Source organism: Sprattus sprattus (genome assembly GCF_963457725.1).
Source record: "Sprattus sprattus genome assembly, chromosome: 10".
Classification (NCBI taxonomy): domain Eukaryota; kingdom Metazoa; phylum Chordata; class Actinopteri; order Clupeiformes; family Clupeidae; genus Sprattus; species Sprattus sprattus.
In genome coordinates, this window is record NC_137908.1 from 26391905 (window position 1) to 26416904 (window position 25000).

The 25000-nt window shown below is 45.6% G+C and overlaps 3 protein-coding genes across 3 annotated transcripts in view; 1 reads left to right on the forward strand and 2 right to left on the reverse strand.

The window, feature by feature from the left end:
* Nucleotides 1-7850, forward strand: part of arhgap9 (Rho GTPase activating protein 9) — a gene marked incomplete at both ends in the record, with an annotated part of 24073 nt that extends 16223 nt beyond the window's left edge. The window contains 3 exons of the mRNA XM_080846491.1: nucleotides 3975-4109; nucleotides 4366-4471; nucleotides 7658-7850. Of these exons, the coding sequence (XP_080702617.1) occupies nucleotides 3975-4109; nucleotides 4366-4471; nucleotides 7658-7850 (434 nt within the window). The remainder of the gene's footprint in view (nucleotides 1-3974; nucleotides 4110-4365; nucleotides 4472-7657) is intronic.
* Nucleotides 7851-13001: 5151 nt separating this feature from the next.
* LOC308371279 (zinc finger E-box-binding homeobox 2) lies at nucleotides 13002-19075 on the reverse strand (the record flags this gene model as incomplete). The annotated part of the gene is made up of 7 exons (XM_080846124.1): nucleotides 13002-13699; nucleotides 13818-14004; nucleotides 14451-16003; nucleotides 16134-16239; nucleotides 16700-16914; nucleotides 17271-17456; nucleotides 19015-19075. The coding sequence occupies 7 exons, from the start codon at nucleotides 19073-19075 to the stop codon at nucleotides 13002-13004; spliced, it is 3006 nt and encodes a 1001-aa protein (XP_080702250.1).
* A 111-nt stretch (nucleotides 19076-19186) lies between these two features.
* Nucleotides 19187-25000, reverse strand: part of LOC308371280 (uncharacterized protein) — a gene marked incomplete at both ends in the record, with an annotated part of 19941 nt that continues 14127 nt past the window's right edge. Inside the window, one exon of the mRNA XM_080846125.1 lies at nucleotides 19187-19488. Coding sequence (XP_080702251.1) covers nucleotides 19187-19488 — 302 coding nt within the window. The remainder of the gene's footprint in view (nucleotides 19489-25000) is intronic.

Below are 25000 nucleotides of genomic sequence, written 5' to 3' on the forward strand. Positions count from 1 at the left end.
AATACACACACACACACACACACACACACACACACACACACACACACACACACACACACACACACACACACACACACACATACATACATACATACATACATGTATACATACATACAGGGGCAGAGATCCCATTTCATTGCAGGGGGGGGAACATTTCAGAGAGTAATTCCGGGGGGGGGGACATGAAAAAAATTGCTGTCACGAGAGCTAGCATAACTTAGCTGCTAAATACCGAATGCTCTAATAACAGTGACAAACAGAAATTCGACGTCAGTTTTAAATTCTCTAAACGGCAATACATGTCCTAACACACAATATCTACTCACAGACAAATAATGTTGAAAGTTCAAACGCAAACCAAGGCTCTTCAAGGAGGAATTCAGCTGCATGCAAAGTAACGTCTTCTCTAGTGCCCTGCGCAGCCGTGTGGAGTCCATGAGCCGTCCATTGAGTTAAAACTAATAAAATCAGGTCAAGTTCCCTCGATAATCTCCAAGAAGTCCGTTGGTTTGAAACAAGGTGGTCCAACCAATATACAGTAAATAGCACTTGTTGTCTAACAACATCTCACTTATGGTGTGATAAACTCACTATCATTAATCCAGCCTACTGATTTTTGCTTAGCCTCCTACCTTGATCTAATTATTTTTATTCAGACTTTACATAACTTTCATGACCAAAAATATAAATTGGCCAGCGATTTAATTCGTTTTTTTGTTCATAAATTAATGTAGGATGTTCGGAGCAAAGCCTCATGGGAAATGCCTTTATCCAGTGAACGTAGGGAAATGACTGACCGGCTGTCAGAGAGAGAGAGCAGGTGAGAGAGAGCAGGTGAAGCGGACCTGATGGAAACAATGAATGTAGACATATTCTCGTATGTATTATTGTTTTATTTGTTTAAATCACGAGAAGTCTGTAGAATCAATAGCACACTGGGTTAAGCGCTGGTTACCACGTCAGCGACCCGGGTTCGCATCACAACGTTTTTTTTTTTTTTCCAATTGTGTTGGGGGGGGGGGGGGGGGGGGGACAACGTTATGCGAGTCCCCCCCGGGATCTCCGCCTATGCATACATACACTCACACATCAGTGGCGGCTGGTGGTTTTTAAAGTGAGGGAGGAAGGACTGTGCGCCTGGTTGCCATTGGCCTGCTTATTCCGTTGGTGGCATAAGTATGTGAGATACAAGTTGTTTCAGGGTGTTTTTGTGGACTACAGTACTACAAAATAGCAGGCAGGGATACAATTGATACAAAGCCACCAGTGTTGCACCATTGTACTTAAAAAGCTAGTGGGCAGCATGTCCTTGGACTAGACAAGGCCAGAAGGAAATGATGCAAAGCCAATTAGTCAAATCAGGCCTACTCTTGATTTTAAAAACTACATTCTAAATTTTGGGCCTACCATTTGGCCCCCCTCAATTACTAAAGCTATTGGTTATTATTTGACTAATTTTATTTTCAGCTGCAATTGTTTTAAGAAAATTAAGACACAAGACCAAAAGTGATGCCATTTAAAATGCTCTGAATCATTCACTAACATCCTTTCCACAATATTAAAAAACAAGTTACAAAGGCAACAAGTAAGAGAACATTATTTCAGAACTATTAACATGGCCTGTTAGCCTAACATTGTTTGTGGCAAATGTGGATGTTAATGGATGTTTCAGAATGTTGGTCAATGTGTAGGCTAATTAGAATAGATACGAAACACATCGCGATCTGAAACATTCATTAACAATTTCCATTCAGAATGTCAGCTGAACGTGAACAGTCAGGCGTATGAACGATTTAAAAACAAAACAGTACAGCCGATAGTTTTTTTATGGTACCAGTGAGCTAAGTATTTCGCATACCAGTTAGCATTAACGGCAGCGGTTTTACCATTGGGTTTAGTGACTTGGATTTTTGGAACAGGTTTCCCTGTTGTTTTGATACTAACCTTCTCTCTGTAGCTCAATGAATGAAACGGTTTGTTCAATAAAACATACACAATATCTTCGTTTTCCATTGCACATCCTCTTTATTTGCCATCTTTCTACAACAATCTTTAAGGGTGACGTGTTATCGATATCCTTCTGCAGAGAATGGTATTAATGTCTAATCCCCTCCCTCCAACGCCAAATCCGTTGTTTATTGGTTAAGCGATGTTGGCGCAGACTCAGACGCTAGGGAGGTCTTTCCTCCCCTGGGCAATGTAAGTGAATGAGCCCCAAGAACCGCCAGTATCAGAGACAGATTACATTGATCATTAATCATAATGGGAGCCAAAGGGAGGACGTCCTCCGTGCAGTAATTTCATGTTACGATAGGGGGTGCTAATGTTATTTTAACTCAGGGAAACAAATTATAATATGCATAGTATTAAATACTGATATCAAAAAAACTGATATCAAACTCTGTTTCCTCAATGGAAGAACCTCCTCTGACACACATACACATACACATACACATACACATACACATACACATACAGACACACAGACACAGACACAGACACAGACACAGACACAGACACAGACACACACACACACACACACACACACACACACACACACACACACACACACACACACACACACACACACACACACACACCTGGCAAGCACTCCCACAGAAACATTGGTAATTTAAAGCTCGAACACGCTTCTGAAAAAACATTAAAAAATAAATGTAGTCTCACACCCATAATCTCATATATATGCTTGAGCCCCACAAATACATATCCACTCACACAGACATTAGGATACTCTCTTTTTTACAACATTTGTTCTATTAGGGTGAAGAACAACCTTGCCCATATTGTGCCATAACTTCCTGTTGACTCACTCTGAAACGCATTTTCTCTGGTGATACATAAAGTACAGACACACACACACACACACACACACACACACACACACACACACACACACACACACACACACATAACACATGCATAACTATGACCCTCTCTCCCCGTATCTGCCATGCGATGCACCAGAGCCTCTCTGCCTTGTGCTATCTCAGCTTAATGTTGTCTGCACTTTTCTGACAAACATAAATGTTAACCAACCTCTGCATTTTCTCTCCTAACTATACAGCCTACTGGATATTTTTACACTTTCTTCATACAAATATTGGAGTAGTGTCTGCCTAATGTGCAATGTGCTAAATGTGCTAAACATGTTGAGGGCTTGGAGGCATTTGGGGGGATGCTGAATTAGTAACAGGACAGTAAGTAACAGAAATTCACCTGTAACCACCCCTTATTCTTCTTTGAAGTTATTCCTCTTTCCTGAATCACACACACAACTGTTGGCTTTGGCCCTCCTGTGGTCAATATTGGGAACTGCGCCCATTATGAAAGAACAGCGTTCTCAGAGGCCTCTTTTGTTGTACTTCACCAAAGATGTTTATGCACATTTTTGCAAAAAACAGCAATGCATCGTGAGTCTGTACTTGGTAAACCAAACAGACCACTGTTTCTTAAGAGAGATTGTTGAAAGTGATGTGTCATTCTGTGTTTGCTTCCTCTTGCCTGGTTGGGGCTTTTGTTTGTGTGTGTTTGTGTGTTTGTGTGTGTGTGTGTGTGTGTGTGTGTGTGTGTTTTGTGTGTGTGTGTGTGTGTGTGTGTGTGTGTGTGTGTGTGTGTGTGTGTGTTTGTGGCTTGACCCTGCCCTTCCTCTCGACAGGCAGTAGGTCCGCTGCTGCATCCTCTCACCTCTTCCGTAGCGTCAATCTGCATCAGCAGCTAAACTAAGCGCTAATCACTCTCTCTCTCTCTCTCTCTCTCTTCACCTCCCCCACTCCATTCTTCATCCCTTCCCATCTCTTCATCTTTCCATTCTACACTACACGCTTCTCTCTCTTTGTAACACTGCTTCGCTCTGAGCATCCACCCCCACCCCCACCCCCACCCCCACCCCCTACTCCCTCTATGGCCACTCACCCCTCCCCTGTCTCCCCATCTCATCCCTCCATTCCCGTCAGAAGAGAAGTTGGACCTTGACCATCCGCAGTGGGAGGACATCCACGTGATCACTGGCGCCCTTAAGCTCTTCTTCAGGGAGTTGCCTGAGCCCCTCATCCCCTACGGCTCCTTCGATGAGGTCGTCGAGACAGTCAGTGAGTAAGAGAGAGAGATAGACGGAGGGGAAAAAGAGAAGACAAACGGTGTGAACTATCACCCGTTCTATGGCTTAACTCCAGCGAGACGTCCTTCAGCACATGCTTTGAAGCCTCACAGAATTCATTTTTATTGGTGTTTCATATTTGATCAATTCTTTGGAATTGAAAGAGGACTAGTTTGTTTCTTTTTTTCTAAGTCAGAAACTATGTCTTGCTTTGCCCTGACAGTTTTCTCAACTTGTCTTTCTTACAGAAATGTCGCATTACTTGGATAAGGTGGACCGGATGAAATGCCTGGTCACCAGCATGCCTCCACCCAACCATGACACTATGAAGGCCATGTTCTGTCACCTGAAAAGGTAGGGAACTGCAGGACATGAGACACTCTGCCTCTACACCCGCTAAGGCCTTATGTACACGGGCGGTGTTGTGTGTGCGTTGTGTGTGCGTTGTGTCTGTGTTGCGTGTGTGTTGTGTGTGTGTTGTGTGTGTATTGCGTGAGTGATGCGTGTGTATTGCGCGTGTGTTGTGTGAGTGTTGCGTGTGTGTTGCATGTGTGTTGTGTGTGCGTTGCGTGTTTGTTGCGTGTGTGTTGTGTGTGCGTTGCGTGTGTGTTGTGTGAGTGTTGCGTATGTGTTGTGTGTGTGTGTTGCGGCTGCGTTCCCTGTTGATTGTCGTTTCGCCGCCCATGTCCACAGGCTAGAGCATGCACACATGTGTATTAACTGTGGTGCGAGCCGCACGTCATATAGAGTTGGGCCTGTTTTCCACACGTGAGGAAAGCATTAGGAAAATAGTGCTCAGCAATAGTAGAAGAAAAAGTAAAAAGATGTTTTAATAGTCAACCAGCAACATCACATATACCTTTCACTGCAGCTTAGATGTGTGGCCTATATCACAGCAATGACAGAAATATAATTATTATATTTTTTAACCATTTTAGCAACTGTATGTTATGAAAGGGGAAAGTGGAAGCTACATGTGTACTATATAGAAACCCTATGTAGACTTTAATTAGATTAAATCGGTAAGTTTCCCTTTGCGCTCTCTCTCACGCTCTCACTCTGAACAAGGGCAATAAAAGTCATGTGACTGAGTTTTGGTTACAACTTGGCAACTTTCTGGTCTTAATTCGGACCACTCATCAATGATGGATGATAACAAGCTGATTGTGTATTGACGGCCATTATCAAAGGAAAACTCAATGCAAAAAAAAGACAAAGCTGGCAGTAGCAGCGCCGCAGCAGAAACGTCGGCGGTGTGAATACACCCGCAACCGAGACGCAGCAGTACCGCAATGCAGCCGCATGGCAACATGCAGCGCAGGCAGTGAGCTTAAGGCCTAACAGTTCTAACAGCATTTCTACCACTCACCTTTAAAAAGGCTGAGGTGCAGATGCATCCACTAGAGGGAGCCAAAGCCACACGCTGAGCGGCACTTGCCTGTGTGGTCCTGATGACCTCTTTGTGTTGTGATTGGACCACACAGCAAACCAGAGGCTTGACAACAGTGGTCACTTCAGAGTAATGACAAACAGCCAGTTGGGATGTGCTCTGACTGGTCATCCGTTTCACACACCACACCAGCCACACTATTACGCTGCCCCAGCGCTCGGCTGTTACTCAGTAAACATACACAGCCCCTTTTTAGCCCCAGAATGTGACTCCGGTGTTTGCGGCTGTATTTTTGTATATGTTTTCGTAAGCATTGTATTCTGGCAAGTAATTGGAAGACAATTAGTTTCATTAAGGGCATGATAAACTGTTTGACTTCAAGCGATTGCAAGCTGGTCCAAAATGACCTGGCACTGGAGTCAAGCGTAAATTTAGGGCCTCGCTCTAGGTGTGGCTCTGTGAAGGAATTGGCCCTGTCTCTCTCTCTCTCTCTCTCTCTTTCTTTCTGTCTCTCTCTCTCTCATTCTCTCTCTCCCTCTCTCTCTCCTTTGCTTTCTCTCTTTTGCTCTCTCTCTCTCTCTCTTTCTCTCTTTCCCTGCCCCTTCTCTGGTTCTCATTTTCCCATCTCTACCCCTAAATCTACTCCTCTCTTGTCACTCCCCCTCTCCCTCTGCCTCTCCCATGGGATCTCTGCGGCTCGTCTGCTGGAAGGCACACCAACACCACCGCCGCCACCACTGGAACCTCGCTCACTCTCCTGCTTTTTTCTCGTCCCTTTTCCTCCCTCTTTTCCCCCCTCGCCGTTTTTAATGTGGAAGTTTTGAGCAATTGCTGGCTGCCTCTGCGGCTCGGTGGGAATGGCATTTTTAGAAGAATGTCTCATGCTGTGGCCTTAACCCCTTCCTGTGTCTTCCCTAACAGACACACACACCCGCGGGCACACACACACACACACAGAGAGTCACACAGTCACACACACACACACACACACACACACACACACACACACACACTCTTAAGTGAATGTCACACTGGGCGACTTCCCTATGGTTTTTAGGTTGTGGCCATCATTTACATAATCTTAACACAATCCTAAATTCTCCTTGTGCATCAGTAAAAGGCAGTCATGTGACTCATTTGTTGCCCTGTCGCAGCTTCTGCAGTTCTCTTAGCCAGACGTGCAGCTGACTACCTGTTTAATGTCAGATGTGCAGCTGACTACCTGTTTAATGTCAGACGTGCAGCTGACTACCTGTTTAATGTCAGACGTGCAGCTGACTACCTGTTTAATGTCAGACGTGCAGCTGACTACCTGCTTAATGCCAGACGTGCAGCTGACTACCTGCTTAATGGCAGACGTGCAGCTGACTACCTGCTTAATGGCAGATGTGCAGCTGACTACCTGCTTAATGTCAGACGTGCAGCTGACTACCTGCTTAATGGCAGTGCAGAGTGACATGGTGTGACTGCGAGTCAGCATTGGATCACACACACTATTGTCTATTGTTCTTCTTCATTTCTGCCCAGATGAATAAAACATACGGCCTCATGAAGCTGAACGTTTGCGTCTGTGGCACACACTAATGGGCAATACTCATCATGTTCAACTAATCACCCCTGGATGTCCCCGTCTATGCTTTATCACCTAGGGTGTTGTTCTTCAGCCATATTGTCCAGTCTTTCTATACTCTTGTTGGATGAAGAATGACACATTTTCATGTTCCCGGGGTTGGCTCACTAACCTCCAGTTACAGTGCAAATTCTGCCAAGTCACTTTTCCAGGTCCCCCTGAGGCTGTGGAGTTCAGTTAGACAGGATCAGACAGGGGCATTTTAAAACTGTCCAGGTCACTGATAGAGTGTTGGAAGAGGTAGTACTGCATGGGAAGGTCTAACCACAGTAATGCTATGCTAACAAACCATAATAACAGTGATGTTCCCTTTCATGTCTCTCTCTCTCTCTCTCTCCCTCTCTCTCTCTCTCTCCCTCTCTCTCTCTCTCTCTTCCTCTCTCTCTCTTTCATGTCCCTTTCTCTTTCTCTCTTTCTGCCTTTTTTCTCTCTCTCTCTTTCATGTTCCTCTCTGTTGCCCTGTTGCTCTCTTTCTCACCCACTGGGTCCTACCACTTCTTTCTGTTTTGTCTTCCCTCAGAGTGATGGAGCTCTCCGACATGAACCGCATGTCCACCCAGAACATCGGCATTGTGTTCGGGCCGACCCTGATGAGGTCGGAGCAGGACAACGGGAACATGGCCATCAACATGGTCTATCAGAACCAGGCCGTGGAGATCATCCTCAGCGGGTTCGAGCGGATCTTCGGACCCGACCCGCCGAGCTCCCACTGACCCCGGCTCTGGAGCTCAGGGCACGGGACGGGACGGGACGGGACGGGACGGGACGGGACGGGACACTCTGAGCCAGCACACTGTGGACTTCTCCAACCCCTTTAAGCCAGACAGAAAGGCATGTGTCAAGAAAGTGAGAGACGCCGACCAACATGAAACATCTAGAATTCCTACAGGCGGCAGGCTTTCACGAGAAGACGCCGGATCGCTGCCATTCAGCCAGCACATCAGCCATCAGTAAATTGTCGTAAATTGTGACGGAAAAACATTTAATCCCTGCTTATGTGACGGGTCATAACTATGGACAGACAGGGTCAGTGGTCCCTGTACAGTCTCACCTCTCCCAATCTCCCCACCCAGATCTTATCCAACAGATGGCTTTATCCAAAGCAACTTCCAGGACGGGGAACATGTGTGTATTTCCAGCATGTGTCCCCCCTTAGAAACAAACCACATTACCTTGGCATGGATAGCCCCTATCTGTCCTGTTAGGGCAACAGGAGTACACGCTGTTGTACCAGTTCGTCTTTATGAATGGTCCCATTTAAACCTGTGCAAATACAGTTTACTGATAAGCAGTAAGGCTGAAAGTGTGTGAGTAGCTTTATGGCATGTACACGGGCTTTAGAGTGTACAGTTGAAGATGGAGAGAGAGAGAGAGAGAGAGAGAGAGAGAGGTTGAAAATGGAAAACCTCCCTTTAAAACCCCCATAGTATGTTAATTATGTTGTTTATGTGTATAGATAATACTGGGAAGAAATCTCCCTTCTCAATGGGTGACTGCAGACACCATGCCAGTGCCAATGAGTGTTTGCCTGGGTTTTATATTTGTGAAATGACACAGATTATCTTTGACATTGCACCAAAAGTGACAAACCAAGGAAAATAACAGGGATGGATGCTCTTGCCGAAAGACTGTAAATGGCCACTTTAACAGAAGAATAGGACTAATGTTTTAGAGCGAGGGCTTTTCCAAAGGTCTATGTAATCCATCCTTAGTAGCTTCTGGATTTTGTTGTTCTAGTTTAGTGTGGGTGTGTGGTGAGAGGTTGCGTGAGAGATATGAAAAAGCGTGGAGGTATGTATGCCACTTAGCAAGAGGGTGGGGCGCACCCTGACGATTGGTCCAAACTCTGCTTTTAATAACAGAACAAAAGAGGAACTAGAAATGCATATGGTTGAAAAAGAGCAGCTTTTTTTCCCCCTCTGTGGCTTTGGTAATTTTATATTGACTGTGGCTTTGGCAGGACACGAAAAAGATCGAGAAAGAAGAAAAGTAGAGAGGGAAAAAAAGAAAGTATACAAGTATTTTAACGTTTGATTTTTATATATTTATTCATTTTTTATTTTCGTTTTATTTCAAGTCCCAAGAGTGGTTCGCAGGGTGAGAGGGGGGATGCGGGGAGGAGGGGGTTGGTGGCACTGAAGCGCTTCCGAGACACAGCTGACTGCACTGGTATATATGAATTTGTTTAGCTGGCTCTCAAAAACAAAATACGTCAATTCCTGTGCTTTTATGTGTGACCCCCCCCCACCCACTGTCACCCTTCCCCCCTCCATTTAATTTGTGTGCTAGTGACATTCTCAGGCCTCAGGCCAAGTCCCGCGATGGGAAAACATAATTGTGTTGTACCTCAACAGCCTGCAATTAGCACACACACAGAGTGCCCGTCCCTGTATGCCAGCTTTCAAATTTGTCCCAAAGGTTAGTGGCCATGATGATTTATGATTTCTGTTGTTTGCCTGTGTTGTTGGTGTTGTTCCTAAAGTTATGGCATTTTCAGAGATTGTAAAGCGAGATTTGTTTTTTTCTTCAACGTATGTAATAATAGATGCTCTTATAGTGAACCGTTTAATAAACAAAGAGAGAAAACCTAACTTTTGTACAAAGCGACCTATTCCATTATATGAAGTGTCATTCAGAAAGAAAAAATAATATTTTTTAAGAACTGCTCATCTCATTCTTGCACCCACGTTAAATGTTTTCTTTTCATCTCTCTCCAGATTCTGTAATTTGAGAGATTTATGTGTCAATAAAGAAATCTCCCAATTGCAGTCAACCAAGAAAGACAAAGTCCCTTGTGTTTTGTTCGGAGTAGTTCCGATGTTCCCCTAACAACAGCCTTCGCTTGTGTGAATGTCGCGCTCATCCGTTCTCATGCTAAATCTCGGCCGTGGTGGTGACTTCATCCTGGCACATTGCGGAGCAAGAGAAACCCCAATTATTTATGGTTTAAGAGTCATTATTATTGGTTAAGCTACGGTTTATGTACAGTTCAGTCAGGGTTTAAAAATAATTTTAAATTAGGCACAATTTTGTGCCTTTGTTTTTTGTGTGTGTGGTTATTTAGCGGAGAGATATTCTGCTCAGGTGTGACATAAGACATGTTATGATATAAATTAATGTGCACATTTAAGTAATCTGACTCTAATAATAACTTACCAGGGATGAGTGTTTAAGTGTTTAATGAGTAGACTAGTCTGAATCAACAGAACTGTGTTGTGATGCCAGTTATAGGGTTAACTGTGTATGGGTGACATCTCATTTCTTAATTAGATCTGGCAATATTTTCCTTGCCCCAATACATTAATTACATGAATCGTACAACCTTTGTAAATTACAACTCCAATTGTTGGCTACCCTAATGGAAAGAACTGACATGACAGGCAAACTGCACTAAGCAGATTCAACCTGTGCCCATGGCAAAATCTCTCCGCTGTAACCACAGGTACAGTTTTGAAACGAACATGCCAGGAATAGTTACCAACAGATGTTCGAGCATTTCTGCCCACTCCTTCCTTGATCTGTGTAGCCATGCATACAGAAGTCCTCGTTATTTCTGTGTGTGTGTGTGTGTGTGTGGGTGTGTGTGGAGATGTGTGTTTGAGTGTCGGCAGTGAGATGATGTCACCTTCTCTCTATTCTGCTGCCAGTTTCAGGCGCTGTTGCTCTTAGAGACCACCTCCCTCGCTTCACCATGAGTCAGCATGCAAATAGTCCCCCCCCCCACACACACACACACACACACACACATGGATAGGAAACAGAGTGACTGCTGAGAACGTGCGTCTCGGAAACATTTTGAACAGCTTGTGGGAATGTACCTGCGAGTGCCTTTCACTATTCTCAGGACCACTTTTTACTGCCAAACCTGAGCTTTTAACTCTTTACACATTTCTATCAGTAACAGCATGCTTCATCAGCATGATACAAGTTTTCTTTTGTCAAATCAAATGGTTCTCTTGGTTAATGTTGGTTCTCCAAATGACTAACAGCACATTGAGTGGGAGGGAGAAGTCACATCTAGTCACTGTCATCTGTGATGAAGTTATTAGACATGCTTTAGTATTTCCTACTGACCTACTGAGGGAATAGCTCACAAAAGCACAACATCAAACTGTCAGCTTGGCCATAACTGCAACACATCAAAAAGTGATACTTTGAATTATTTAAAAAAAAAAAATTATAATAATAATCTGAGGCAGTGTCAAAATATGTACATCTTTATTACAAAATTGTATTCACAATTGAAAATACTTATTAAAAAATTGTATAAAAAGCTTAAGAGATGGAATTTGAAAACAAGTGATTTCTAACTTGCCAATGTTGCTTGGCAACACCACAGTGAAAAAAAGGAATTTGTAAACAAATTCATTGGGGACTGATGTGATTAGTTTTTTTACGACTTTTTACATCAGTACACCAATCTTACACTGATAAGGAAAACACATAAGTGTAACAGAACAGAGCATTTTACACTTACAATTGAGATGCATAGTAAAGATGTTTATGTTTTAGAGCAAAAATGTATAGCAAATCTTTAAAGCTAAACAACAAGCGCAGGCTGAGCACCACATTAGAAACCACGTTGTGTAATGTTGCAGTACAAATTGCAAAGGTTCACAACCTCAACTAAAGAGAAAGGAGTGCATAATTCTTTGCGTTTCCACCAGACAGAAAGTCTGCGACAGTATGGAGAGAAGCTACAGAGTTGATCACAGGACAGCTCAACACTTAACTGACTTAAAATCTGGTGTCAGAAGAGTCACAGTGTTTTCAGTTCAAAGCTTCACACACATCACAAGGCATACAGTACAAGCAAAAGAACCATATGTTTTGCATGCAGAACAGTCTTCAGACATGTGCAGGCCTTAAATCATTTTTTTGTAAACTTAACTTTACTAAAAGGATCAACTTTCAGGCCCTGTTGAGGCCCACTGCTCCCAAACTCTGCATCTGAGAATCCCGTAAACATGAGCATGGTTTGGTGATTGGGTGTATTTGTGGTGCCATCTATGAAATATTTGTCTCACCCATCACTTTATAAATACTGCAGCAACAGAGCATTTATTACAGACACTGTGTAATACTGTGTGGTCTTAGCCACGAGGCCACTTCTCCTGGAATACAAACTAACAAAGAATTCAAACTGTCATAAAATTGACACGGTAAAGCTCTCCAAGTTTCATCCGTCTGCCCACAGAATATCTGTGTTTACATGACAAGCACTGTCTGATCTGTCATGTAGTGAGCCTGTTGGCCATTGCACAGCTGGGTGGGAAAGGCACAGGCAAATGTCCTGATGTTGAAACCATTCCAACAAGCGTTAAGAGAAAGTGTCATTTCTCCTGGAAATGTAAAGAGGTTTTGAGCGGCATGGTATGAAACCCTGCAGAGAGCCCATAGTCAGTGGTTTTCAGTCCAGAGAAGTTTCAGTGGTTCAGTGGAGCAAATGTTTTCTCAGTAAAGAGTTATGAGCTTGTATGAGAGACTGTCCTTCACCAGTGCCTATATATATATATATATATATATATATGTGCATATCACTCTTCTTGTGATTTGGATTCAACTACTGGTCTGCTGTATAGTTGTTATTATTTACAGATTTTCAAAAAAAAAACTGAAACTGGAAACTGAATTAATTGGAGTCTTTCTCTTATCGGTAGTTTTATAGACACATTTTAAAGTGTGTGACTGATGATTTGGAATACAGGAAGAAAATAACAAGGTCTTTTAAAATGGCTTAGACTATCCTCAGGCACTTGAGATATTTTGGCTTGTTCACATTTTGATGGCAGCTGGCCTCTTATCACATGTGTGAGAGTGTGGGAGGCTATGCTAACTTCGTTCGTCCTGCAGACCATTTTATCTCATGCCTGCTCATCACATCTTGCATCTGAGCTGCGATTCTTTTTCTCCGGTGTCCATCTCTGCTCCATCGCTGCATCCTCTTCATTTCCGTCACAGTGGTTATTCCCCTCCCCGTTCGACTCTGACCTCCCTCTCCCACCTCCATTCGACCTGCTGCCGCCCTCCTCCTGGCTCCTCAGTGCCGGCTCTAGTACGGGGCTGGGGCTCCCTCGGAGATCTTCAGCCCCAATCTCAGGGTCTGCCTTCAGTTCCTCTCTATAGTTACCCAGTGCCCGTTCCTCCTCCTCCTCGTCTTCCTCCTCCTCCTCCTCATCCTCCTCCCCCCTGAGCCCTCCAGAGGCTCCGTCCAGGCTGGAGTCGCTGAGGAAGGTGGAATTCTCCTCTGGAGTTGTGGAGGTGGTGGTGGTGGTCGCTGTTCTCTGCTCAGGAGCGAGGTCCAGGCCCGGGGTCTGGTAGCGAGGCTCTTCCCCCATGGACGCCTCCTCAGCCAGGCCGTCGGCGTCTGGGTCGTGGTCCCGGCTGCAGTAGGCGTAGCGGTGGTTCATGTGCTGGGAGTAGGAGCCCGAGTGCGAGAAGCGCTTGCCACACTTGTCACACTGGTAGGGCTTCTCGCCAGAGTGTAGGCGGCTGTGCTCGATTAAGTGGTGCTTGTGCTTGAAGGCCTTCTTGCAGATCTTGCACTCGTGGGGACGTTTCCCTGTGCAGAGGAAAACAAGCAAGTCAGCATTCTGTAGCTAGATAAAAAATCCAATCGCGAGATGAGTGTATGAACTTTGTGTAGATCATATGTGTCACCCCAGAACTGTGCACCGTACCTGTGTGCTCATACTTGTGACGTAGCAGCGAGCTGCTTTTCTGGAATGTCTTGTCGCAGATGTCGCAGGCGTACAGGCCCTCCTCCGTCTTCCTCAGCCTCTTGCGCCCCGGGCCTCCCTCTCCATCCAGCCCCTCCTCCCCCACCACAGAGAGGTAGTCGAGGCAACCGCGGTTCAAGGCCTCGCTCTGAAAAGACACACTTTTAATTAGTTGAGCTTCTCATAATCAAGGAAGCCTCTGTGCTCGATTTGCTGACAATCTAGTTCAGATAAAAAGCAGAACGAAGGGTGTATGTGGAGTATGATATTACAGTACAGTTACAGTATGATTCAGGATGAGTAGCACATAAGCACAGTAAGCCTCCAATGCTTTCTAATGTGGTGTGGGGCCTCCCCTAGTATGCAGCCTGTATACATGCTGATCAAACAGTGACACACTACAAGGGGGCCAAATAAATGAAGGTCAGCAGTCAAGAACTGAGGCGCATGTTGAGATTGCATTCGCTCGTCATTAGCCATTACGATTGCTGGAAGCTTTGAACATTCTTGTAAAACGTGTCATGCTCAAATTCTAAGGTTTTATTACACGACGAATGGTTTGTCTGTACGACTGTGTGTTTGTGCGAGTCTCACCATTAACACCTGCCTCTCCTGATGGATCCTCTTCAGGACAGACTCTGTGTCCGAGTCCAGCATGTACGCCATGGGCGATAGGAAGCCGGCGTTAGGCGCTGCCCTGTTGACAGGAAGCGATGGCATGCTCTCGTGCCCCGTGCCTTGGAGTCCGGCGGGAATCATGGGATTAAAGAGAGGGTAGGCTCCATAGACAGAGCCCCCGAACATAGGAGCTCCCCCGAAGGGACCGCCCGGTTGGAGTGGTGGAGCCCCCCCATACCCTGCCAGCTGCTGCGGGGGTGGTGTCAGCCTCCTGTACAGCCCCTCTGAGTCTCTCCTCTCGGCCCGCGGCGTGCCATTACAGGCCCTCTCCCTCTGGTGCTCTGGTGCAGGGGCCTTCGGCATGGACAGATCTAGGGGCTCACTCTGGGAGCCGGCCGAGCCGGGGGTTCTGCAGGGTGCGGCAGATCGGCTGGGGGGAGACCCACCCGTGGTGGTGGAGGTGGAGAGGTCCAGGCCGAGCGGGGAGGTAAATCCCGAGGAGAGCAGGCGTCTGCGCTCCTGCATTGGCAAGAAGGGGATGTCAGTGTTGCCGGCGGCAGCGGCGGCTGGACTGACCATGGTTTTGCCACCGGGGCTGGCGACCTCTGGATGGGGCCAGTAGGGCAGGGCGGTGTCAGGGCGGAGCTGCATAGGAGACTGCAGGCCCACCAGGAGCTGCTGGGGCACGGACTGCCAGGGGCTGCGCTGCAGCGGCGAGTGCTCTTTGGGGAGGCCATTGCTGAGGGCTGTGGGGGTCTTCTGCGGTTCTTGCGGATGTGAATGCCGATGCGGAGAGGGCCTTGAGAAGTTGAGTGGGGAGCCATCTTTGGCCCTGGGGTTGTCCGACGCCTCCATAGCTGCCTCGCTGCGGTGGTTCACCTTGCAGAGGTAGCGCTCGTGCTGCAGCAATACGGCGGTGTTCGGGAAGAGCTGAGAGCACCAGCGGCACGTCACCCCTCCAGTCGCCGGAGCCTCTCCGTGCCTGCTCCTCTCCGGCGAGCCCCTGGCTTCTCCTCGGCCTGGCCTCTCCTCCTCCCGGATGGGTCCCCCGTCCTGCCGTTGCACCTCCCTCCTCAGCATCTCCTGCAGCAGGTGCTCAAACTTGCTACCGGAGTAGAGGTAGGGTAGCAGGGTGGTGCCTTTGAAGACACTGGCCCTGAGGGAGAGCTCCGCCGTAGGGTCCCAAAGCCTGCTCAGGTCCCGGCCTCGGAGGCCGGCCACCCCCTGCTCCTGGGGAGGGACTGGTTGGTGGTTGGCTGGTAACTGCCCAAGCTGCCTCTCCTGGGCATATGGAGATCCCTTCCCTACGGTGCTGTTGCGACCTCCGGCTGTGAGGGGGGATGTGGGGGAGGAGTGGAGGTAGGCTGGGTGGGGGTGACCATTAAAGGGCCCTGCTCCTGCTCCTCCTCCTCCTCCTCCTGATCCTGCTCCTCCCCCGTTGAGGCACTTCTTGCTGCTGAGATGAGAGCTGTAGGAACCTGAGTGAGAGAAACGCTTCTTGCAGTTGGTGCATTCATAAGGTTTCTCACCTGGAAAGAGAAGGAGGCACAATGACTTAAATCTCCAACTCAATCTCCATTTGTAGATAGCTCAGAGAAACATGTGTGGCCTTAGGGTGACCCCTGCAGGCTAGGATGTCACTTTCAGTGTGTGTCTTACCACTGTGGATTCTGAGGTGCTCCTTGAGGTGGTGCTTGTACTTGAAGGCTTTCCCACACTGCAAGCATTTGAACTTTCTGCTCTCCATAGAAGTGTCAGAGAGAGGCTGTTGGCAGACAGACAGACAGAAACAATAAGGCCAAGAAAACAACATGGGCATGACTCTTGTGTGTGTGTGTGTGTGTGTGTGTGTGTGTGTGTGTGTGTGTGTGTGTGTGTGTGTGTGTGTGTGTCAGTGTGTGTGCATGTATGTATGTACATACACACATACACACACACTGATATATCATGTCAAAGATAGTGTCCCAGCTGAGAGGACACCAGACATTTTCAGCAATTTTTCACCGATAACTGATGTTATAAGTACTGTTGTTATAAGAACATAACTGATGTTATAAGTACTGTTGTTCTAAGAACATAACTCATGTTATAAGTACTGTTGTTATAAGTACATAACTTATGTTATAAGTACTGTTGTTATAAGTACATAACTGTGTTTAAGTATTTAAGTACTGTTGTTATAAGTACATAACTGTGTTTAAGTACTGTTGCAAACTTACGCTCACCTTCTCCTGAGCCTGGCTGTGCAGGAGCATGTGCCTCTCCATCTGTGCCCTGTAGGGGGCGCTGAAGCCGCAGATGGGGCACGTGCTCTGGCCCTCGTCCCTCTCGTGGCAGAACTTGATGTGCTCGTGGAGCGCCGCCTCGCGCCGGTAGGTGCGCTGGCAGAACGGGCACGCCAGCAGACCTCTTAGGGCATCAGGGCTCAGTGGGACTCCGTCTGCAAATCACAGCCGCGGTGAATACACAAAAACACACACACACACACCTGAGCCTTCTCTTATTGCCAAGTGTCTGACTCCTGTTGGAGTGTGATTCTCCATATTGCTCTGTCACACAGTATTTCCCTCTAAATCACGTTTAGTCTAGTCATATAATGCTATTGCTCGGTACTAATCTGTATGCTGATCTAAAAAAAGAAAGAAGGATTTGATGATTTTAATGATTCACTGTGGTTCATGACCATAGGGGATGTCAGAATGCCAGTTTGGGAAAGCACCTCAGCCACAGTGGCGGCCATCAGTGCAGAAATGGCATTTCAAGTGAGCCGTGTCCATCCAGCGGCAGGGGCTTTACCTCTATCCTCGGGTGACTCATGTTCCCCCGGCGACCAGCAGGTGGGCGGGGTGTCGTCGTGGACACTGTGGACGTGGTAGGTGCCGCTGCCATTGTGTGTCTGGCTCTCCAGGAGGCCACCGGGGTGGGAGGCCTTCCTCAGCTGAGCCAGGAAGTCGTAGTGGGCCAGCTCCTCCTCGGCCCGACCTGTGAGAACAACACAAACGAGCGCGTCCACCATCCGTCAGTCAACAGGTCTAAACTCTGGTCTCAGAGAGGGGTGGTGAAGACAGTACTTTAACAGTGTCCAGTTGATTGAGGAGAAAAAGTCACCTGTCAAAACGTATGTTTATTTACCTGTGATATCCCTACCATGATGATTCCAACATCTAGCTGCTATTATTTTGACTATTATTATTTATCTGAATAAGGTCAGCTCAGGTCAAATCTACAAGAAATGACCCAGGGGCTTCAAACATGATTTTGCAGAGAGGATTTACCTGGGCTCAGTTAATTGCTTACAGGTTGCTGAAACTAATGACATTTAGCTTAGAGGTTTCCATGGCAGTGGATGTTTATGCAGAGAAAATGTATCCATGTTGGAATTTCTGAAATGATTTGTATAATCAAAATAAAAATAGAGCAGATATGGACACATCAGATGGAGTGTTGAGTCTGGTTGTTTATTTGTCGAATTATTCAATGATTTTTGAACCAAAACAGCTTATTGATTGCATATTTCTGAAAGCTTTGTTTTAAAATGCATTTGACCTGCACTCCACTGTCATGGATAAATATCTGTCTGTTCATTTCAAACATTGCTGAATGCTAGCTCAAGCTCAAAATGTATTTTATTTAAACTACATAAACACAGTATATGCATTTTCAAACTGCATAACTGCATTTACTAACAAAGCTTTTGTTCGTGGTTGTTGTTCCACATACAGTACTTAAGTCAATGAGTTTGAAGCAAGCAAACCGTGTAAAGAGAGAGACATTTGTTTCTGCCTCTGAGTGGTTAAGTCTATTTTTTTTTAAGAAAAAGTTGACTTCTGAATTATGGGTGGAAAAAATGACCTAAGACAAATGGTGGCAGTGACAGGAATACCAGCGTGGCGGAATATCTCATTGTGAGTTTAAGTGCTTCTGAGCCACCGAACATTAACCAAAACATTGTAATGCGAAGAGAACAAGCTTTGTATGGGAACGCTAGCCAGTCCGCTATGCTCTGCTCTGACTTTGTGGAGGATTTTTCAAATGTTTGCAGATGTGGGCATCATATTTCGAGCCTGTCTTATGTGGCCAGGGACAAGCCGGTGCGGTTCGGTGCTGTAAAAACTCAGCTTTGCCTTCATCAGGCACAGTGCTCACACATGGGATGGGGAGACAGGGAAAGAGAGAAAGAATGGAGAGAAGGAGGGAGATAAAGAGAGGGAGAGAGAGAGAGAGAAAGCAGGGAGAGATAGAGAGAGGGAGAGGAAGAGGGAGAAAGATGAGGATAGAGGGTGAAAGAGAGGAAAGGGCTGTTTTGTAGGCGATCTGCAGGAGTCTTTGATCTTCCTCTAGAAAAGTCCAAATGAAAAGCCTCACGTGCTCGAGGTCTGATTGCCTAGCATTAGCATCACCTCTTTTGATATGAGGAAGCGCCTAGGGAAAACATCTTGTGTCATGCCAGAGTGAAAGGCCCTATGAGTCAAAGACAGACTAAAATCCAAAAACACACGGTTTTTACGACTCTGCGGTGGGTTTGTTATCTCAGTGTCACCCAGCGGCTCTGAGTTCCAAGCTCCAACCCCAGCGGTCTGCCGTGCCAGGGCCTTTGCCATATAAACAGGCTTTCGGTATCCTCACGGTGCCCTCTCTCTGCCACTTCAACCAGAGGGATAAAAGCCCACATGAAACCCTCCCTAATGAATGACTCATGTGCTATGAATGTGTCAAATAAAGCACACGTGTGAAGTGCACTCACTGTAGACTGCTGGCGTTGCCTTGTCTCCATCCCTGCGAGCGCCACTCAAGGCCCCTCCCTCGCCGCCACCGCCGCTGGCAGCCCAGGGGCTAGGCTCCGGGCTGAGGCTGTGGGCCCGGGCGAAGCGGGCCGGGCTACCAGGCTCGGTGCCCTCACTGGGCGTCAGGCTCGTCTTGTCCTGGAGCTCAGCCGTGTCCTGAGCCTCCATGCCCCACAGGAGAAGATCATCCTCCCCTTCGGAGCTCAGGGAACTCAGCCTCTCTATGTCAACTGTCAATACACACACATGCACACACACACACACGCGCACAAACACACAGACGACAACAGGGAAGGTCAGTTTTGTTTTGTTGTAGGTATTTGTTAATTGCCTTACATTATGACACCCTGGGGAAATATTACAGTGCAATTTTTGTGAGACTTGCAGAACACATTTATGAGTTTATTGAAATGTACTCTTCATGGGAATTAAATTATTCTCTCGTGTATCACCACTGTATCTCTGGACAGAGATGGATTTGATTCTCTATTGAAGAGCAGATTTAATAACCAGAATACAAAATAACCAGTTAAATATCCTACTCATTCTTACATCAGCAGCATGAATTGAATGTACTAGATTAGAGTTTTTAAAATAGCCTCCCTGGATTATAATGCCACTAGAACTCAACTCAACAGAAGTATTCATAAATAATCACCATATTTACGTAAAATACCCATGCGAATAAGATAAAAAAGTTCACAATCAGTACTATTTTGGTACTAGTTTGAAAAACCACACACACACACACCGAGAATAACAGGAATTAAAAACTCTTGAAACACCAGAGCAGGTCTTAGGAGTGGTTACTCATTCTTCGTCCTCCCACATAATAGAAACACAAACACACACACACACACACACACACACACACACACACACAGCTGCTCTTCACATACACACACTTTCACAGCTGAGCCCGATCTTCAGTATCAAACTTGTGTATGATTTTAATCTGCTTGCTAATACGAATCTATGCGTGGGTTGCTTCCTATTGAGCGCAGTTTGTTGGTGGCTGAGTTTTGTGTTTACCGAGCAAAGCTACAGAACATACCTCCCTTATGTCAAATGTCTTTTATTTTTTATTTGGAACAATTACGGTAAATGGATGCATTCAGTGCTTTGACTTTCTGAACATTGTTTTTTTTGTTTGTTTAGTTTTTTTGCCATGTGAGAATCTACAGTGCGACATCTTTCTGTGTGTTGTTCACACAGAGCACACTAGGCAATGTGTAACTGTATGAGGATCAGACCCAGAGAGGGACAGTACTGCACTCATCCCTGAACCGCCAAAACTGCCCAAAAATCTTCTGAGATCTCCTTAATGTCATAATTACGGGACGGCAACAAGAACCCTTTGAGGGTAGAGAGAGGAAAGGAAAACGCAGGGAATGTTAGCCTAAAATGCTATCCCTTTTCCAAAACCTGAGGTAAATTATGGAGCCCCTCTGGACATTCCCAGAGCAAAAAAGACAATAAATGACAATCACAAACATACGCACGGGATTCAAAGCGTAGAGTCTTATTTCCAAAACTCCTTTGAGGAATTGCTATGATCTTCCGGTCTGATTGGCCATTCATCTGATCATTACCAAAATGTGACTCTTATTCACTACCTCATGGCATCTCTCCTAGCTTTGACATATCCACTGTAAATACAGGCAGTCTATTCAAATAATTTATTTTACCATTTACCTGTCAAAAACAACATTTTATGAAAACGCATGAACTCATTTAATTTTACCACATTCGAGTTTAAGACACAATTTGACTGAAGTTCACAAAAACAATGTACTGTAACACAATATCATTTCCAGCTGTTCCATTGTTACATAACCTGCAAAATGTCGCCACATAAATTGTGTCCTTTTCCCAGCCATAACTGTCTGAGCACAAAAGAATGTGCGATGGAGTAATTATAACAGTTGTTACGTTGTCTCTACATAAATAGCTGCACGCTAGTACAAAAATATGTCACAGCCTTAGTATTAGCGTGCGCCAATTGGACTTTCCAGTAATTAAAATCAGTTAAGGATGTGCGAGACTAAGATAACACAATCACACAATCCCTCTCAACCCATCCTAAATGAGAGGTGTGCAGAGGTGTGAGATAAGTTATCTAGATCGGTGCAAATTACTCACATCACAACCACTCAGAAGCACCGACGGCTCTATTTCTCACGTTTCCACTGCTAATGTGAGGAACCATAAGTGAGCTTGAAAATACAACAAGAAGAGAAAACAGTACCCCTGTTGTGGTTTGTGATATAAATAAGCTGCCATCGGCGGGTCCATTGGACGCGTGAGTATGGAGGTTCAGAAGGGGCCCCATGGCACCCACCTGGTGACTAGTCAAGCCACACCACGCAACAACACACTTACAACAGCCTGTTCCCAGCAGCTCTTGTCACACACACACACACACACACACACACACACACACACACACACACACACACACACACACACACACACACACACACACAAAAACACACACACACACACACACACACACACATCAAAACCCAAATTCACACAAACATACTGTATACACATGAGGACACCACCAAAACAATTGTAGGTAGATTCCGTTGAAAAGAGACACACACACGATGGCACAGCACACCCGTAGGCTCCCCTCACCCCCCACACACACACACACACACGCATTTGTAAGTGTGTAAAACCATGCCCCTGCCCTCCCACAAGCACAATTCAAAACCAGCAACTTGTTCAACAATGACTTGGCACCAGCTTATCTGGCTGTGAAGGAGATATGAGCGTCAGCGTCAGCTGGCCAACACTCAGCGCTGGATGTACTCCGAGCACAATCCCGGAGCCCTGTCCTCAGCCTGCAGTCACACGGCCCTGTGTCCAACATGAGCTTGGCGTTTCTCTACGGCTTTCACAAAAACCCACTCTTAAAGCCTCACCCTCAGAAAGGCCGGCTACGAGCAACAGCACACCCACGGGGTTCTGTTCTGGGCTCGGAAACCCATCCCATCAGATCACACAGCATTTCACCGCAAAGAAGCCACCTTGTCATTCTCAAACACGTCCTAAGGGGTATATGCATATATACTGTATGTATGAGTATAATGTGATGAGCTACATGAAGCATGCAACATGGTGTTGGGGTTTCACTATTAGCCCAGCAGGGGCTGCTCTGTGAAGCCACTGAGCCCAAACCAGGCCGGGTCTGGTCTGCATTAGGGCCAAATTGAGTCTAATTCAGTGTGCCGCTGCAGAGAGTGACACTGCTCTGCATGTGCTGTCATTAAACTCCCATCGCGCGCGGATGGCTTTTATTATGCGCACAGTTGATTTATTTATTTGGATTGCCAGTGCATTCTTCACAAAGTCTTTTATTTAAGCAGATCCAATAAATCTTTGAACAGTGCAGGGGGTTGGGGGGAGTTGTGTGTGTGTGTGTGTGTTTGTGTCTGTGTGTAAGTGTGTGTGTCGGGGGGGTGGGGGGTGAAGAAGAACAAGGCCCACAAATGAGGATTTCACATGCGGCAGCGTGGTCTCGGCATGATTCATATGTGAACCTTTTCATGCACCACTCCACTGCAGCAAGATCAGCAGACTGGAAGTGTAAGTGTGTGAGTGTGTGCCCATGTTTGTGCCTGTGTTAGTGTCCGTGTGTGTGTGTGTGTGTGTGTGTATGTGTGTGTGTGTGTGTGTGCGCGTGCGTGCGTGTGTAAGTGTCTGTGTGCGTGTGTTAGTGCCCGTGTGTGTGTCCGTGTGTATGTGTGTGCGTGTGCGTGTGCGTGTGTGTGTGTGTGTGTGTTAGTCTGTCCTAAAAGAACTCATCCTGATGTCTGACAGCACCAGTATCTTTGTATTCCAGTAGGAACATGCAGTCAAACCACAAAGCGACGACACTGCCATCAGTGACACTGGTTATGACACACATCTTCACAGTCGAGTGTCATTTTACACCAAAGTCTTACTGATATTAATAGTTGTCATTAGAAAGAGTTGGTATTTGTTTGTGTGTGTGGCTGTCATGCTATTATTTGCCAATCACGATCACTAATACTGAAACACAAGAAGAGTCCTGTCACTTGATGACCCAAACCACACAATGTAATTAAACCATGATGAGAGAGAGAGAGAGAGACAGAGACAGAGACAGAGAGAGAGAGAGAGAGAGAGAGAGAGAGAGAGGAAGAGAGAGAGAACAAAAGCCATTGAGGTGAGGTGACCTCTCCAGCTCTCAACAATAATGTAAACAGGAAATATGGCAGAAAGACAAAAACAGATCTAAAATGAAGGATAGAAATACATGGCTGTGCCGTGTGTGTGTGTTTCGTTTGCGTTTGATCAAGCTGTTTACAGCACACAGAGTGTGTGTCCTTCTGTACATGTCTTACATACAGGGGTAATTACGGCCTCCTTTCTGCTCAGATGTTAAATGAGGAATGAGGATGCCTTACTGCTCTGAGAAGATCACTGTAGGCTCCGCTGCTGAACCAACTAAACCAGTGGAGCTCCATCTCTTCATCTCTTCGGTCCTACTGACGGCTTTACGCAAACTTGAGCGCAACTAAGCATGATTTCAACGGGGGGAGGAAACAAAATGTCATAAAATCCTAATGATAAGCAGACCCTCAAATTAAAAAGAAATTCAATTAACCCCTTGTCTGGCAAATATATGAAGTTGGCTCATGAAAAAAGAAACATTCTCCTTTTGATTTTTGTAGGGCTGGAAAAAATGATTGGAAGTGTAAATGTGTGATATGTTTTGCTGCCAAAAGCATGAAATGCTTATGTGAATTTAAATCGTTTTTTTGTCTGCTTACGGGGTCACTAACACAAAGCACAGAGACAAATGGGGAGGATATGTATCTTCATACAGGCCGTATCTTTTCAAGCATCTTCTATCATCTTTATACTATACTACAACTGTAGTGGTCGTGTTTTTTACAAGGTAGAAGAAAGGAAATCCACAACATGGAGGTGTCGTTACCACACCTGCTAATGTCCTTTCTGTTGAAGTGCAAAAACATGTAGTGTAATGGTGCCTGAAAGCCTGCATTTATAAATATATATATATATATATATATAAAACCTTTAAAAAGTGACTTACTTACACTGTAATTTAAATTAATTTTTTAAATATTTAAAAGTCCTCCTTGTAACATGATTATTTAAACATTTAATCAGTCTCAAGATCAATTTTTTTTTTTTACAACATACATAACTACTACAACGACATAACTACATAACTCAAAATCCCTTCATAACATTGGCAAACACACACAGACACACACACTTTACTACCCCTTACACACACTATGGATTATAGGGCTATTATTCGGCTGAAAAAAAAGTGTACCATGCGCTTCATGGTAAAAATCTTTCTATAGACTCCGTCTGTGTGACTACAAATCACAATTCCTGTGGTACAGCCACCATGAGTCTCCCACACGCTAAAGGTCAGAAACATAGAGGGTGAAACTAAGCATTGAGCATAAGTACAGACTCGCCAAGAGTTACCTTTTGGTGCCTCTTTGAGTAAGTGATCATGTTAATCCAGCTCGGCAAATCAAGGAGGAAGGTCCTTAGACCGACAACTGTTGTCAATATTTTAGCGAAGCGAACGGGATCTGTTTCATAAGCGTGAGTTGAATAATTTGACGTTGCTATTTTGACATTCTAACAATGACTCAGTTGCACCACATCTAAGTGCAAACACCTCCCACTCATATCTATCACATCTCTGAGCATGCATAC